The sequence below is a fragment of the Melanerpes formicivorus genome, unplaced genomic scaffold (genome assembly GCF_026170545.1).
Source record: "Melanerpes formicivorus ecotype bairdi unplaced genomic scaffold, bMelFor1.0.p_v2 SCAF_21, whole genome shotgun sequence".
Classification (NCBI taxonomy): domain Eukaryota; kingdom Metazoa; phylum Chordata; class Aves; order Piciformes; family Picidae; genus Melanerpes; species Melanerpes formicivorus.
The window spans coordinates 10,264,928-10,281,195 of NW_027142373.1; the positions used below are offsets into that span (position 1 = coordinate 10,264,928).

Here is a 16,268-nt window from a genome sequence, read left to right on the forward strand (position 1 = left end):
GCAGCTCCCATACCAGACCCTTCCTGGCCACTGAAGGCAGGACACAAAACCAACCCTTTCTCAGCATTTTGCTCCTGACTGAGCTGTGCCTTCATCTCTGCTCTGCTGCCCTGCCCTGGAGACTGTGTGGGAAGGAGAAGTGATAAACTCGGAGGGAGCCCAGGCTGAGCCTCACCAGGGAGTAGCTGATCTCGCAGGTGGAGCTGGTGTAGAGTGAAGACTTGTCACAGATGCATCTGCCACATTCACACCTCCCGTGGTTATTGCAAATGCCCTGGCAGGGAAGAGGTGACAGCCGGCGTCTGAGAGCAACCACAGGCACACAGTGCCACTGCCACCCAGAGAGCTGCCAGCCCCTGGTGCCCCTGAGCTTCGGGCACCAGGACAGTTTGCTGCAGCCCTGCTGGGTCTGGCTGTCCCTTGCTCAGGCAGGGCAGGACCTACCCCCCGGCTGTCGATGCAGGTGTCATTGCTGGTGGGACACTCACAGCCCGGACCCTCCCAGCCACTCTGGCACACGCAGGCACCTTTGGAGCAGCGACCGCGATCTGTGACACAAGACGAGGAATCACCTGGCGCCCAGAGCGCCACGCCGCTGCCCTGGCCCCGCCTGCTGTCACGCCGCCGGCTTTGGGGTGCAAAGGGGCTGCAAACAGGCTCCACGGGCTGCTCCCAGCACATTCGCGAGCACAGAGTCCCCAGCGCCCATCAGCGATGGCTCAGCACCCCCGATGCCAGTGCCACCACGCCAGAGCAGGGGACGGTAGAGCCCTGGGCTGGGGCTGGCCTCACCGTTGCAGAGGAAGCCGGAGGTGCGCGGGCACTGCAGGACGTCGTACTGGCAGAAGGCGCCGTCGAAGCGCTGGGTCAGGCCCTCGGCATAGCACTGGCACTTCCCGCACAGGCACTCGCCTCGCCCCGAGCACGGCTCCGAGTCCCCGGGCCGGGTGCAGGCTTCGTGGTTAGGGGATGACGCCGGGGAGCAGTCACACGTGTCCCCTCGCCTGGCAGGGAGGAGATGGTGCTGAGAGAAGCAGGAGCAGAGCGCAGGTCCTGGGCACGGTGCCCAATGACAGGACAGGGGGCAGTGGGTGGAAGTTGAGGCATAGGAAGCTCCATGGAAACAGGAGGAAGAATTATTTCACTGTGAGGGTGACAGAACACTGAAGCAGGCTACCCAGGGGGGTCGTGGAGTCTCTCTCTCAAGATATTCAAGACCTGCCTGGATGTGTTCCTGTGTGACCTGGTCTAGGTGATCCTGCTCTGGCAGGGGCTTGGACTGGATGATCTCTCAAGGTCCCTTCCAGCCCCTAACACTCTGATTCTGTGTGTCGCTTGTAGGTCCCCAGACCCTGAAAGAGGTATGGAGCTGGACCAAGTTCTTACCAGCCTGGGTGGCAGATGCACTGTCCACAAGCGAAGTCCCCATGGAAGCTGCACTTGGGTGAGCTAAACTCCTGTTGCTGTAAGAGAAGAGGCACTGCTGAATGGGCTCAGCTGTCCTACAGACCACTTCAGGAATCAGAAAACAGTTCTAGAGGCAAAGTGTAGCCTACAAGACCAAGCTCTGCCATAGGACAATGTGCCCAGCTTGACAGAGGTAGTGATGATCATCTCCTTGGCCAGGATGAGGCTCCACTTAAAGCAACAGTGAGGGGCTTAGTGGGACCTGCACATTCCCCCCCAGGCTGGCCAGGAGTAGGACCTATCTCTGCAGCCCATACCTGTTCACAGGGACACACGTCACAGATGACAGAGGCCGTGACTTTGAGGCTGTCACTCAGGGACGTGGGTTTCACATGGATAACTCCCTGGCGGTCCTTCTCCGGGAGGCTGCAGACATGCTGCCCACCAACGTACTCAAGAGCCTTCATCTGCACCTTGTACTTGCCCTGGGAGGAAAGGACAAGCCACAGGGGTGAGCCAGCTCTGCTGGACCACCGCTGGGCCAGACTGGCCCTGGGTGTAGAAAGGAGGGACACAGGCTTTCCCTTTGGGGTCATCCAGGAACTCACCACTTGCCCACGCGTGATGTGGAAGGAGCCAGATTCTGTCCTTTCGTACATCGAGGAGGTGAACTCTGTCTTCAAGGCTTTGGGGACAAAGTCAGCTCGGATGTCCATCTTGGAGCGGATGCGCTGGGTAGCGGAAGACAACCAGAGTGTTGGTTTTCAGCAGCAGGCTTGGGACAAGCCCATGGCCTGCCCCCGAGGGGCCACACCCTACCTGCTGCCTGCTGTCCTGAGCAGGGGGTGCCCACCCTCTGCCTGCCCTGGAGCAACACCAAAGCCCCAGGGAGCTGTTACCTCAAAGGCTGCGCGGAGCAGCTCCACGATGTTGGAAGAGTCCTCCTGGAGCACCCCGATCTCAGAGATGGGGAAATACTTGTGCAGCTTCTGCAAAGAGACAGGAGCCAAAGCCTTGAGAAACCTCCTCTAGCACTGAAATGGACTCTGCTTTGAGCAGGGCTTGGACTGAAGCCCTGAAAAAGTCCCTTCCAACCTAAATTACTCTCCAGCTCTCTGTCCCCACTGCTTTACACAAAACAGACCTCAACGGGAGACGATCTCTGGGAGCCCAGATTCTGGCACCCATAATACACCCTGAGACCCCTATGACGCAGAGCAGCCCCCCAGCACCCTGTGGCACCTTCCTGAAGTATGAAGCTGTTGGCTTAGCATTTTGGGAGAGATGAGAGAAGAATTTCTCCTCACAGCCGAGCTGCAGGCAGAGGAGCAATGATCCTGGAGGAAGGTTAAGCCCACATGGCACCGCCGCTGCGGTCTCCTCACCTCATAGTAGCTGTAGGAGTGGTTGGTGACAGCAAAGATGGGGATGATGTTGTGTTGGCCCAACAGGCGCACCAGGGTGGGCACTGAAGGGTAGTCCTGCTTGGTGTCATACACGTAGGTACCACGGTTGTCCAGGTGACACTGCTCATCATTTCTTGCCAGGATCCCTGCCAGGACGTTGGTACCATCAGCTTCATAATGGAAGGCAGACTCGGTGGAGAACACGAGCAGGTGAGTGCTGTCCTTCCTCCAGCCAATCTTATCCTGCAGCCAGGGAGGGGCAGAAGGAACATTTAGCTTTGTGCCCCCCAAACCACTTCACAGCACTTGCAGGCATTGGCAGGCCAGCACTGTCAGGAGTTGGGAAACCCAAGGGGCAAGTCACCACCTCTGCTTGGCCACTAACACGACCAGCCACGTGGCCCTGGTTATCCAAGCCAGCAGGTTTCCAGCTCCTCCATCCATGCCCCCACCACCTTGGATACCTGCCAGCAGCTTGGTGCCAGACACACATGTGTGTACAGGGGGTCAGCCCACACTCTTTGGGACGTGTATGGAGCTGTGCTCAGCCCTCAGCCCAAGTGGCTGCTCTCCAGGGAGCAGAGTTTCACCACCATGGGCACAAAGTGGAACAGAGCAAAGAGCACACACTGGGTGCCCAGCAAACAGCTCTTGTGCTGGGGATCAAACAGCAAGATACAGATACAGATGGTCCAAGAGCTAGGAAAACCTGGGAATGCCAAACAACTTGGCACTAGGAGTGTGCTGCTGGGAAGGGAAGAACTGACCAAGGCTGAAGGTGTCCCCCGGTTCCCTGGCTGTCCCAGCTGCCCAGCACGATGTTCTTTTGCTGACCACCCAGTAGAAGGTCCGCTCATTAAAAACCAGAGCCCTGGCCACTGTCACCTTGCAAACAGCTGTCTGCAGGATGGCATCAAAGCCACCCTCAGGGGCATCCAGGTTGCCAGAGATGCGCTCCTTCCTCAGCTCCTGGCTGAAGTGGTTGATGTTGCTGGTCAGGCGGATGACGTTCTTGAAGGAGAAGGGGGAGTCGGCGTTGTTCCAGGGCTCACGTAGCCTGGGAGAGAAGGGGAGAGAAAGGGTGCTGTGGGTGGCAGGGGCAAAGGGATGCCTGGCTGCAAGGAGAGGAAGTGTGAGAAGAGCTGGGGAGTCCCTGCAGCAAAGAGATGAAGTTGAGTTTTCAAGGTGTTGGCACTGGGAGGCAGAAAGGATAAAGGCAGAGGTAGAGAAAAACGACAAGACATGAAATTTGTCATTGAAAGTTGAGGAAGCATGGTGCTGCATGGTGCTGCATGGTGCTACAGCAAGCCCTGAGCACAGGGTTGGGAGCCCAGGGGAAGCAGTGAAGGAGAGGGATGAAGAGAGGTTCTTGCAGCACAGATGGTGAAGACCAAGAAAGCCATGAAGAAACAGAAGGTGCCTGCCCTCTTCTCTGCTCCCATCCCAGGGACCCACTGGCCTCACTCACTTCTCAGGTCTCATGTCTGTCTGAGGGGATGAGACTTTGTCCACAAACTTGCCAAATCCAATGGTATAATTGGAGGTCAGATCTTGCAGGAACTCCGCTGGGAGGAGAGGAAGGGAGGGAGGAATGAACAAGTGAATAAAGAGATGTCTGTGAGGTTGCTGCTCCAGGGAAACAAGTCCCTTCCTGGGCATCTTTTCTGCTGATCAGGTCTTAGATAACACTCCCAAACTGTCAGCTTTTAAGTTCTTTGGGCTTGGGTCTTGTCTTTATTGGGGTAGAAACCTATACTCCCTTTAGTAGCTCCTTTCCAAGCCTGGAGCCTCTGCAGTAGCACACACTTCATCTATAGGTTCAAAGCCACCACACAGATAGCTCTGCAGGTCATCAGCCCCAGTACTGGTCTGAAAGAGCAGATATGATGATCCCTGCACGGCTAGGAGAGACATCCCCCTCCAAAGCAGCAATCAGAAGAAACTCTAATTGGCACAGATGCCTTCAGCCCTTTGCCAATTACATCCCTTTCTCTCTGCCACGGGCAGGAGTGAGCTGCCTGCCTTCAGCAGCACAGGAGCTGGCTCCCCTCTTCTCCCAGCTCTGGGCTCACCTAGTTTTTGGCCCATGCTTTTGAGGTTGTCCAGATCATCGGACATAGAGTAGGAGAAGTCCATGAGGATATAGAGATCCACAGGGCTCTCCAAAGGCTGGAAGACGTCCATGTTGAAGCTCATCTCCTCCCCAGCTCGAAGCCGCATGAACATGCTCTGGGGGGACACCTGGGTCCTCTGCAGGGAGGTGTTGATGCTGAAATTCTGTGAGGAAAGAGTGATGTAAAGGGGATGGACCTCATCTCCTGGGACGGGCTCCATCTCCTGCGCACACGCAACGAGGAGGAGGCGAGGAGCAAGGGGAGACATGGGAAGCGGAAAGGCAGGGATGGTCACACTCCCTTCCCTTGCGTACAGCGAGGCACCAAAGCAGCCTCCCCCACGTCCATGCCTACCCAGCTGGGCACCTCCTCCAGACCTTGGCATTTTGCTTCCATCTGGTTTTGCCTGAAAAGCCACCCCAGCCCTAAGTGAGCAGGGCTGCCTGCCAAGAGGTTCATCAGCCAGCAAAGGCAGAGCACTGGTTTTGAGGAGACCCTACATAAACAGAGGTCTGGACTTGGCGTTCTTCCTGCTGCAAATTCTAGAGGTGGATGAAGGACATGAGGGACACTGGGAATGAGAAGCAGCCAAGCAAAAGGGCTGTCCCCTCAGCACCCACCTGCTGGGCCCTCATCTCGCCCCTGGTGTACACGATGCTGGCCTCCCCGCAGCCGGACCGCAGCAGGTTCTCCCGCAAGTCACAGCGAGGCTCCTCAAAGCTCTGCCAAGGGGGCAAGAACACCATCACCACCCCAGAAAGTAGCAAGTCCTCTGTGCCAGAGGGAAAGGGTCCCTTGCTGAGACCTTAGCTGAGTCACTGGGAGCAGGAGCAGGGCAGAAGGATGGGGGTGAATGTCACACTGAGGAGCCAACATCCCCTGGCAGCAGGGAAATGCGACCACCAGTGAGGCACTGTGTTGCCTGGGACAAGACTCTTCCTCACACACACTTTCACTATCGTTTTCTGATAAGCCCTTGTTTTGTGCCAGGGAAGGTTTGTGTTGGACATGAGGAACCATTTCTTCCCCAAAAGGGTTGTCAAGCCCTGGGACAGGCTGCTCAGGGCAGTGGTGGAACCACCGTCCCTGGAGGAATTGATAAGCTGTGTAGATGTGGTGCTGAGGGATATGGTTCAGTGGTGAACTTTGGAAGTGCTGGGTTCACAGTTGGGTTTGATGGTCTGTAAGGTCCCTTCCACCATAAACAATTCTATGATTCCTGCAAGTTTGGCCCAGGCTCCCCTTCCTCCCCTTTTGTCCACACCCAAGAAAATTCACACTTCAGCGTTTCCCATCCAGCCCAGCCCTTTGCAGAGAGAAGCTGGAGCCAGAAGCTGTCACAGCCCCTGGGTCACTCCCAGCTTTCACCCAGGGCTGGTGGGATGCCTCTGTGAGTAGGGTGGGAAGTGGAGCCCCGGGCTTCTCTGCAAGGTCTCACCTCATCAGTGCAGAAGGAGCAGTCCTTGTCCACTCGGATGCACTCGGTGCAGCTCTTGGCCCGGGACAGCACGCAGCGGTTACCTACCAGGAGAGATCAGGGCGTCAGGAATGGAAAAAGCCATGGGAGGGCATGAGAAGGACTGGGCCCATTCCTTGGGCAGTCAGTGGAGGTTTTGCCTGGGTAGTCAGTGGAAGCTGGCTACAAACCAGCAGTGGGGTAGCAAGACAGGAGGCCCACATGCTGCGGAGAATGAGGACAGGAGAAGCAGCTCACAGCAGGTCTTAGCTGCATTGCTGGAGCTCAGGAGGGGGGTGTGCAGTCCCCACAGGGCAGCACCAAGGGGTTGGACCTACTACAGCTGCACTTACTTTTACTTCCTTGGCAGAGGCCAGTGCCACAGAGCAGGGACAGGAGGAGCAGCCCAGCACACGCCTGTGGTAGAACACCCATCCTCTTCCTCCTGAAATTCATGGATCACTATGTTGTGTAGAGCCAAGGGATGCAAACAGTCTCAGAAACAATCAGAGCAGCTCCTGAAGAGCCCCTGCAGAGCCCCTGCCCAGCCCCAGGAGCGTGGATGGGCAGGGACAGCCCTGTCTGCCCAGGAGCAGCTGAGTCTGGTAGCAACCTCTGATCTTAGCAGGGTAGGGCACAAAAGCAAACCCAAGAGTGGTTCATCCTCTGCTTCGGTGTGCATGAAAGGCTCAAAGTCCCAATCAACACTGGGGCAGGGCAGCTGCCATGCCAAAGCACCACCCATGTGCCCTGCCTGGAGTTGGGGTCCCCCGGGGCAGCAGGGTCAGGGTCGGTGCCTGCAGCCTGATCTGCTCCCATCTGAGCTCAGCACCACCCACATGTGTGAGCTCCAGCCACATCAAGCCCTTGCTTTTCCTGGTGGGTTAAGGAAAAGAGAGGAGGAAAACAAAGCTCCTGCATCTCTCCCCAAGAGCCAAATGGACCCCTCCCTTCAGCTATTTCCTATCACACAAAGAGTTTCCAGGATGGTCAAACCAACAATAAACAGAGGGTGAGCCCTTGGGAAATGCCAGACTTGGAGCTCTGGAGCTGTTGAATGAATCCCTGGTGTTGAGAGCCTGGCAGCTCCCCTCTATCCTATCCAGGGCAACAGGACCCTTAGCGTGGGTCCAGAGGCCAAATCCTGAACAGCCCATTCTCCCTGCACCCACATGTGACTGAGAACACTCAGTGCCATCCAGAAGGCAGCATTTGGACATGGAAAACAAAAGAGGCAAAGCTGGAACTTGAGCACTGTGGCTGCCATGCCAGGGGGTGGCCCTGCCTGGCACCCAGTGGGGCACATGAGGCCAAAGATTTGGTGGAAAGACAATTTCAGACCATCTGCTTTCTGCAAGGTGCAAGTGTAGAAGGTAAGATGCAAACAGGTTGCCTCACAGGTTCTGGCTGTGTAAGCCCTGACTCTAAAATAAGGAGGAAAATGTGAAAACCACTTTAAAAAGCAAAGGGAAATGGAAATAGCTGCTGTGTGCAGTGGAGGTGCCTGAGTTCCCAGAGGACATCCAGCACACAGACTTGGTGACAGGTACTAACGGCCTAGGGTTTCCCAGGACATTCCCTACTCCAGTATCAGCAGCACTGGATCACACTGCATCCTGCCTCAGCCACTGGAATGAGCCCTGGTAGAGATCATTGCAGCACCTCCAGCTTGAACCACTACAGCATCAACCCCAGGAGGCATCCCCCCTCTTTGTTCTCCGTGCTGGTCACTTGTCATGTGTTCAGAACAGGATGTTGGTATCTCCTTGGTCTTGTCAGCTGTGCTCAGAGGGGTCTGACACAGAGTCATTAATTGCCCACAGCTGAAACAAGAAATATGGAAACCTCAGGGCAGCATCTCTGCAGGGACACCCAAGGAGGCTTTGCTGTTTGTCAGGACCTGGTAGCCAATAGCTGGGTTTCTGATGCATGAAAGCCACCAGCTGACCAAAGAAGTCCCTGTGTTTTCCTCTCACAACCCTCCTAGCACAGGTCCAAGCAACACCAATCATCCCAGCTCAGGCTCTTCACAGATTTGGCTTGGGGGGGAGGGTCCTGTGGCCAAGCCCCAGTGCTGGGTCCGAGTCTGCAGTATCCTGAGCTGTCCCTGGACATGGCTGTGACCTTCAGCAGCAGTCTTCACACCAGCACCTGCTGGCAAACACTGTGTCCCTAACCCCTGAGATGGTTGGGTTTGAAGCCAGGAAAAGCCCTTTTGCCCTCTCTCTCTGCCCCAGCAAGCCATGCCAGCCACGGTGACTGGCACTACACAGATGTGGGGAGGTGAAGTGAAAGGGTGGGGAAGCCCTTTGAGCCTGTCTCAGCGAAAACATCCCCCGAGCACTCAGCAAGTGCCATCTCCCGTCTCGGCAAAAGCCAGGAGGGGCAGCAGCTCCCTCGGCTCAACCCCTCCTCCCCCCCAATGCTCCAAGGCAGCTCCAAAGCACAGCCCTAACCCATCCGCCTTTAATCACCACCCACAAAAGAGTCACCGAGGGATGGAGGGACACGCCCTAGGCCTTGGGCACACAAACCTCTGTCTCGACTTCTCAAGTGCCGAGATAAAAGGCCATAAAACTCAGCTTGATATTAATGTCCTGTTCGCCCTGTGAGCTGCCAGCCCCAAGGATTTAGCTGGCAGCTGCCAGCAGGCAGGGCAGTGGTGCCACAGAGCATTGGTGCTGCTGGCTGCAGGAATGTAGCCCACAACATTTGTGCCAAAATATGCAAGCAGCCATCCCTCGACTTCAGAAGGGTGCTCTGCAAGGGAGGACACCACTTTCACTTGGGAAAAGCTGCAGGCTTTGGTGGGGGTTTCTCGATGACAGCAACAGCCAAAGGCTGTTCAGTTGTGCAAAGTCAGGGAATGAAGCACAGCAGCTCCTGGCTGCACACAAACATCCCACCCCACCCCAGACCACCACTCCTGCTCTCCTCCCTCTCCTCCAGGCTTTGGTTGCACCAAATCTGCTTCAGAAAGACCCTGGGACCCCCGAAGCTTGGAGGAGCCTGGGCTGGGTAGCACATCTCCCCAGTTAACAGGGGATGCTGCAAGGAACTCACTGGAGCAACAAGACAAGGGACAGGCTGAAGCAGCAGAGTTTTGGCACCCTGTCCCCTCCCAACCCCAACTCCAACAGCTCAGTGATGGAAAGGAGGAGGCAAAAGCCAGGCATTGCTTGGGAAAAGAATCAAAGAACAGGCTATGATGAACCACAAGCCCGTGGTGGAAGCCTGGTCCCAGATGGCAGGCTGGGAACACAGGAAAGTGAGGGGAGGTATTTTAGCACAGCCTCTAGTCCTTCTGCAGTGGGCATCATCCTTTTGAGGCTGCAGCCCCCTGGTTCTGCTGAGGGCTGCACTGGGACCATGCACCAAGGAGCAGGACACTGATGCCCTGGTAGAGGAGAGGCGTCTAGAGGAGCGTCTGCTTGCTGGTGTGTGCTGAGCACCACAGCACTTGCAGCATGCTGGGGCAGACAGGTGGTGATGATCACTGTGACCAGCCCCAGCACGGGGCTGGGGGGCCCAAGCAAGAACTGAGAGCGATGGAGGCAAAGCAGAAAGGCAGCCAGGTGCCCTCCCCAGGGACCCTGGTCCTGCTACTCACCCTGGGCAGGGCAGTGCCAGCCCCAGCAGCTCGTGCAGGCTCCATTCTCCTCCCAGGGCAGGGCTATGGGCACATGGATCGGTGCCACACTTGCTCTCTCTCCCTCACAGGATTACTCCCTCCCCAGCACATGCAACAACACGGAACTTTTAGGGACCATGCTTCTAACTTGGAAATTATCAAGCCAGACCCCCAGAAACCCATCAAAACTTGACCCTCAGAAATCAGAGCATTATCCAAACACAAAATCATACTGGTCTTTGATTTTGTCCTCTCCATTTGTTTCCCCTCCTTCCCCACATGTGCCTCTGCAGTTGGGAGGCTCCATGGAAGTGTCACCGTTTGTTGTTTCCAGCACAGGGGAGACCTTGGCTCCCAGGCAAAGCTCCAGACCCCAGACATAGCCCTTAGCATCCTCCAACGAAGGACAAAACACAGCAGGACCCAACCTGGACCCTCCATGGAGTTTCAAGGAGCTGGGCAGTGGCTGACACCACTCCACCAGCAAAAGCACCATGGCTGAGGTACTGTCCCCTCCCTCCACCCCCCAGGCGCAGGCAGGGGGCATTCCCAAGAGGGAGGCTGGACCCTGCCTGTGGGGATGCCTGAAAATTGCCCCAGGACCCTCCTGCCTTCTACTTCTGCACCTGCACATGTGCTGCTGCTGGCATGTTCTCTGCTCCTTTGGCCCCACAAGACAACTTTCCTCTCCCTCCCCTCCACGGATGCTCCTCATCCTCCTCTTCCCTCACCTAACCCACACATGTCAGCTCCCTCACACCCATCCTTCCACCTATTTCCCATCCAGTTCAGCTCCACCAACTTGCAAATGCTCCAAACATCTGCAGTTCAGCAAAACTCATCCTGAACCTCCAGTCTTTCCTCCTCCAGGGAGACCCTGTCCCCCTAGTCGCCCCTTGCAGGCAGTGCAGGCACCCACCCATGGCAAAACCACCCCTGTGGCTTCAGCAGGTCGGAGCCACGCACAGCCTGACCAACCTTGCATAGTTTCACCACTGGGAGCTTTCCCTGGGCGCCAACTCCAGGCAAAACAGACTTTTCCCCTTGGAAGCAAGGTGGACAGAGAGAACAACCTTTGGAACCTGCAACAGGTGTTCCCTGAAGGGCTCTGCACTGCCTCACGGCACTGGGCACCCCTCGCCTCCAGATCTCCTCACCCAAATACCACCAGAGACAAAAGCCAGCCCCGTGCCGCCCTGCAAAGACTCGTTGCTCTTCCCCGTGGGTGAAGAGGCATAAGACAGAACCCAACAGCCAAAACCAGAGGGGACAAAGAGGAGCAGGCAGCCAGGGAGCTGAGCCCCTCGCTCCACGCCGTGCCTACCTGCTGGTGCAAGGAGCCCTGCGTGCCTTCCTTCGCCCCCCCCGGTTAATCAAGGCGGCGGAATTAAAGCAAGCTGGACGCTAAAGAGCACAGATGAATTAATGCCACAAACCTCATTAGCGCTGGGTTCTGACTCAGTGTCCAAATCCTCTGCCCAAATAACAGGCACCCACACGGCGAGCCAAGAAATTCTTCCGAAGGCAGAGGGGGAGCGGAACGGAACGCACCGCACCGCTTCGCTGCCGCCGCTCGGCTTCCAGCTTTGCCCTTTCCTTTCTCTCTTTCTGTAGTTTTTTTTTCCCCTCTGGTGTTCTTTTTTTTTTTTTTTTTCCTCCTTATTTTTTCCCCCCTTTTTTAACTCTTTCTCCCTGATCCCTTCTCTCTCTCTCTTTTCTGTCCCTTTTCTCTTTCCGGTTAAACGTCAGCTCGCAGTCCGGGGAGGGCAGGCTGCCCGCGATCCCACACAACCCCCACCCTGATTTCTGCACCCTCCAGTCAAAAATCGACTTTGTTCTGGCTCCCCGGAGCTGCTCCCGGCAGGGGGTGGGAGGGGGTGGGGGGGGGAAAGGTGGGAGCTGCGATAAATGAGATGGGATCCCAGGTGAGGACGAGCTTTATCCCAGCTGGGGAGGGAGGAGGGGGTGCCCATGACTCAGGGCTTGGCATTCCTCCCTCGCACACCTGGACGGGCAGGCACAGCTCGCCCGGACCCTCCCTCCACACAAGCACCATCCCACAGGTAAAGGGCTGAGCGGGCGGTGGGAAGGTGCCTGCCATGGAGGGAACTGCTTGGCTTCTCCCACCTGCTCGGGGCAGAGTGGAGGGCACTCCCCAGCCCCTCTTCAGCAGGGGTTTCTCCTTCAAATTTCCTACCAACACGACTGGAGCTCCTCTCTCCTGTCAGGTAAGTTCCTTCTGCAACAGCAACCACCCTGCTGCTGAGCACAGCCTGAGTGCCTGGCTCACAGAGGATGGATCCACATCTTGCTTGATCCCAGGCATGAGCACCACAGCCTACTGCTCATAAGCAACAGATCCAGCTCATGGGGCAATGCAACCCACTGTAGCACCCACCCCCATCTGCTCCTCACACTCCCTGAGGAGTCTGAGGGTGGAAGGAGCAGCACCCCCACCATTCTGCTAGTCTGGCTCCAAAACCCCTTCCCCAGCCAAAGGAACAGCAGAAGTGGGTTTGCAGTTCAGGTGAGGTTATTTTTTTGTGCTGCAGCACCCTTTTGCTTCAGAGTCTGGGGTCTGTCACAGGTCAGACCTGGTTGCAGGGCACACGTACCAGAGCAGACGTGACGGCAGAAGCTGCGTCTTAGCTCCCCAGTAAATCCTCACGAGAACTGCAGCCCCTCAGCTTCAGCAAAAAGAGCAACAACAGCCAGATGGAAAAAGTCACTTATTTCCTGCCTGCCTTGGAGGGTCAAAACATGAGCAGAGCAATTTTGGCCTCTTCATTACGAGCAGAGCATCGTGGGGGCTGCCGAACAACTTCTTGATGATGGTGCCCAAGCATTGATTCCAGTGGAAGTGAGGAGCAGGACTGCCCTCACTCCAAGAAATAGGAAGCTTGGGTAAATGGATTAAGCCCAGGGAAGAGGAGGATGTGCCCGTGCCATTAAAGCTGCAGCGGAAGGGAAGCAGGCAGGGGTGCAGCCTGGGATGGCCCAGGGAGCTGGAGTTTGCTATTTCCTGGTTTCCACTTGACTTGGCAACCTCAGCATCAGCCTGGTCCTTTAGCAGAGGCCATTTCCTCTATTGAAACACCACCTCTGAAAATCAAGGGGTTGTGCTGTTGGGGTTTTCAAACCAAGGCAGATTGTTACTGTGCCACGAGGGCTGGGACACAAAGCTTTGATGCTCAAGCTACAGCAGTGAAGAGCAGCTTGTTACTGTTGAAAGGTTGAAGACCTTCAAGGTCCTGCTCTGCCTCAGGGGGCCACCGAGGCAGCAGGTGGTATAGAATGTTGCAGCCAGAGGAAAGCTGTGCTTCAGTTCCCAAGAAGAGAGCAAAGCATGTGCTGGTCCTCAAAGATGTGCCTGCTCTTCTTGGTTTGGATCCAAGCTAGAGGAGGGGTGATTTAGGTTAGATGTTAGGAAGAAGTTCTCCACCATGAGGGTGCTGAGACACTGAAACAGCTTGCCCAGGGAGGTGGTAGAAGCCTCATCCCTGGACGTTATTTAAGCCAGGCTGGATGTGGCTGTGAGCAACCTGGTCTAGTATGAGGTGTCCCTGCCCATGGCAGGGGGGTGGAACTGGATGATCCTTGAGGTCCCTTCCAACCCTGACAATTCTGTGATTCTGTGATCCACCAGCCAGCTCCAGCCTTCCTCCCAGTGCTGCAGTTGGAGTGAGCAATACTGCCAGGCACCAGAGTTAAAAAAGACAATTTAGGCTACAGGCAAGGAATACATTACCAAGCACCTCCTCCCCTCACCCCCCCTTCTTTTTTAGTGATGGTTCCCCAACAGTAACCCTGGAACCAACCAGAAAATCCTGGGAGCAGCCAGCTTCTGCCATGCTATTTGGTGTCCTTGGTTCGTGGAGGTTATCCTTTCTCCACCCGAGATGGAGAATGTTTCTGTTGTTTCTCTAGCCTCATTTACAGACACTGACAGCCCCAGGGCCGCCTGATCACCTCACACCCTTCCCCTTCATCCCAACATCCTGGAGCAGCAAGGCAGGAGCATCTCCAGCTGTGAGAAGGAGCCCAGTTCCTCGCTGTAGCTGCTGCCAGCGAAGTAGTTTGCACCTTTCTTTGAGACATGGCCCCAGCCCTTACCATCTCTGTGCACACGCAGCGAGAGTTCTCCCCCAGACTAGTAATTGGGCTGCACTTAAGTAAACGTTGGCAAGGCTGATAGAAGGCACTTTCCCAGTCAGGACAACTCCATCACCAGACTTAAGACACCAGAGAGGGATCAGAAATCCTCTGCAAATGGTCATAAGAATTAAATGGGAGTTTACTTCAGCTCTATGGGTTGCCTTTCAGGGACTCTTCTCCAAGATACTTCCACCAGGGAGGAAGGCCTGCTGAACTCAGGTTTTTGCCTTGGTTCAACACCTTGCACCTCTGGCCTGCTGGCTCAGGCTTTTGCTCACAAATGTGCTCTTTTAACTTCAGAGAGGAAGGACCAACAGAATTTGCTGCAGGTGGCTCCTCCAAAGCTCTCAGCCACATAGGTGGTGGGCCTCACATTTTCCTATCAGTGATGCTCTCTGGCAATGTGGCCTGGAAGTGTTTGCCCTAGAAGTGAGGACAACTCATGGTACAGCTCATACCAAATTATTGTGCTCTCTGCTGAGACCCACCAGCCCAAGTGCCAACTACTGTTAATTACAAGTGGGTTTAGGGTTCATTGTTTTCTTCTTTATAATGCCACATCACTTTGTACAGAACTTTCCTCCTCTCTGTCCTGCCCCTGTGGCGTGCCTGGAGATGTCTCTGGGGCTTTTTCTAGGTCTCTGTTGAGTGGTTACAGCCAAGCTCCTGCTGCTGGAGCACATTCATTCCCTTCCAGAATTCCTAACAACACAGACACTGCTAAAAGAAAACGAACTTCTCCATGCCCTGGCTGCACTGTCACTGTCCTGCTATCTGGAGCAAATGTCAGGAATGCTTAATAATGTGTTATTCATGTGCACTGAATTATGCTCCATATAATTACCCAGGTAATTAAAGAGTGCAAGATGAAACCCTCCCCCATTCTCTTCCTCAGCCTTTCCCCTAAGACAGCACTAATTACACAGGCCTGCTTTTTTTTTCCCCCCAATGGATCTTCCTTCTCATGGACACATTCCTAAAGGAAAATCTCTTTGCTGCATATCACTGATGCCCGTTTGCCTCCAGGAGCACTGGAGCAGGCTGCCCAGAGAGGTTGTGGAGTTTCCTTCTCTGGAGACTTTCAAAACCCACCTGGATACATTCCTGTGTGGACTACCCTAGGTGATCCTGCTTTTGGCAGGGCGTTGGACTGGATGGTCTCTGGAGGTCCCTTCCAATCTCTGACATTCTGTGACGGATGGGCAGCAAGAGGCAAACAAGACAAGAGGAAAATGCTAGTAAAGGACCCAAGATAAAACTCCAGCCTGTGACAATCCTAACATCCTTCTAGGGAAAACAAGATCTTCTGAGGTCTTACCCACCTGCCAAAGGGCTTTCAGCCCACTGATGCTGCACTAGAAAGATTTAGCAAGCCAGCCCACGCTCCTCTCTGCTCCCTGTCTCTGGTGGCTGGCCCCACACCAGGCATTCAACGGCATGGAATAGAAGAGACAGTGGGACTGCCACCTCTTGCCACATTCTCCAAGCACTACAAGAGGCTACTCCAAGAAAAGAGAGGTTAAAATCCTGGTAACTTCACATCTTAGCACTGCTCCAAGCCAAGTTTGTTTTCTTCCTGCTGCTGGTTCGTACAAACTTGGTAGAGGACAGAGAGACAGACAGACAGACGCCTTCTACCTGGAAAGGCAAAACCTTGTCTTGTGAAATCCTGGTGCTTTGCTGTTTACTGGCAACCAGCAGCAGGAGGCCAGCCCCAGCCAAAGCCAGGTCTTAAATAAACAAAGGCTAACTATTGGAAGTCATTGGTGTCCGTGGTTCTCGCTTCCAACAAAAGGAAGGAAGTGGAACATAAACAGTCAGAGGAACAGCAGCACACAGCAAGGCTCAGAGATGACAAACTGCTCTGCAGCATGCTGCTGTCAATGCTCCCCACAAGGAACAGGAGACTTCTGTGGAACCTCTGCCCCTTCATGGGTTTTGTACCTCAACAGTGATTTATTTAACACCAGGCAGTCTTGGAGCCTCTCTCTGGAGGCAACACCTCTGGGCTGTGCTGGGTTCACAACATTTACCAGGGCTGATCTGCCCATACCCTTTGATAACCTTCTGGGCACGTTGCAAAGACCATCAGAGTGGCT

General features: G+C 55.2%; 1 protein-coding gene across 4 annotated transcripts in view; it reads right to left on the reverse strand.

Annotated features, from left to right (window-relative positions):
* Nucleotides 1-12,031, reverse strand: part of ITGB4 (integrin subunit beta 4) — a 31,909-nt gene extending 19,878 nt beyond the window's left edge. For 2 of the 4 annotated variants that reach the window (XM_068151518.1, XM_068151517.1), the window contains exons 1-15: nucleotides 11,451-12,029; nucleotides 6,737-6,828; nucleotides 6,366-6,448; nucleotides 5,548-5,649; nucleotides 4,886-5,090; nucleotides 4,282-4,378; nucleotides 3,699-3,870; nucleotides 2,793-3,056; nucleotides 2,307-2,396; nucleotides 2,016-2,138; nucleotides 1,725-1,892; nucleotides 1,387-1,463; nucleotides 793-1,004; nucleotides 445-548; nucleotides 176-274 (exon numbers count right to left, since the gene is read on the reverse strand). In XM_068151518.1, the coding sequence (XP_068007619.1) occupies nucleotides 176-274; nucleotides 445-548; nucleotides 793-1,004; nucleotides 1,387-1,463; nucleotides 1,725-1,892; nucleotides 2,016-2,138; nucleotides 2,307-2,396; nucleotides 2,793-3,056; nucleotides 3,699-3,870; nucleotides 4,282-4,378; nucleotides 4,886-5,090; nucleotides 5,548-5,649; nucleotides 6,366-6,448; nucleotides 6,737-6,828; nucleotides 11,451-11,455 (1,893 nt within the window). In that variant the 5' untranslated portion in view covers nucleotides 11,456-12,029. Of the gene's footprint in view, nucleotides 1-175; nucleotides 275-444; nucleotides 549-792; nucleotides 1,005-1,386; nucleotides 1,464-1,724; nucleotides 1,893-2,015; nucleotides 2,139-2,306; nucleotides 2,397-2,792; nucleotides 3,057-3,698; nucleotides 3,871-4,281; nucleotides 4,379-4,885; nucleotides 5,091-5,547; nucleotides 5,650-6,365; nucleotides 6,449-6,736; nucleotides 6,840-11,450 lie in introns of those variants that run through there. The other 2 variants (XM_068151516.1, XM_068151515.1) reach the window with 2 other exon arrangements.
* Nucleotides 12,032-16,268: the final 4,237 nt, after the last annotated feature.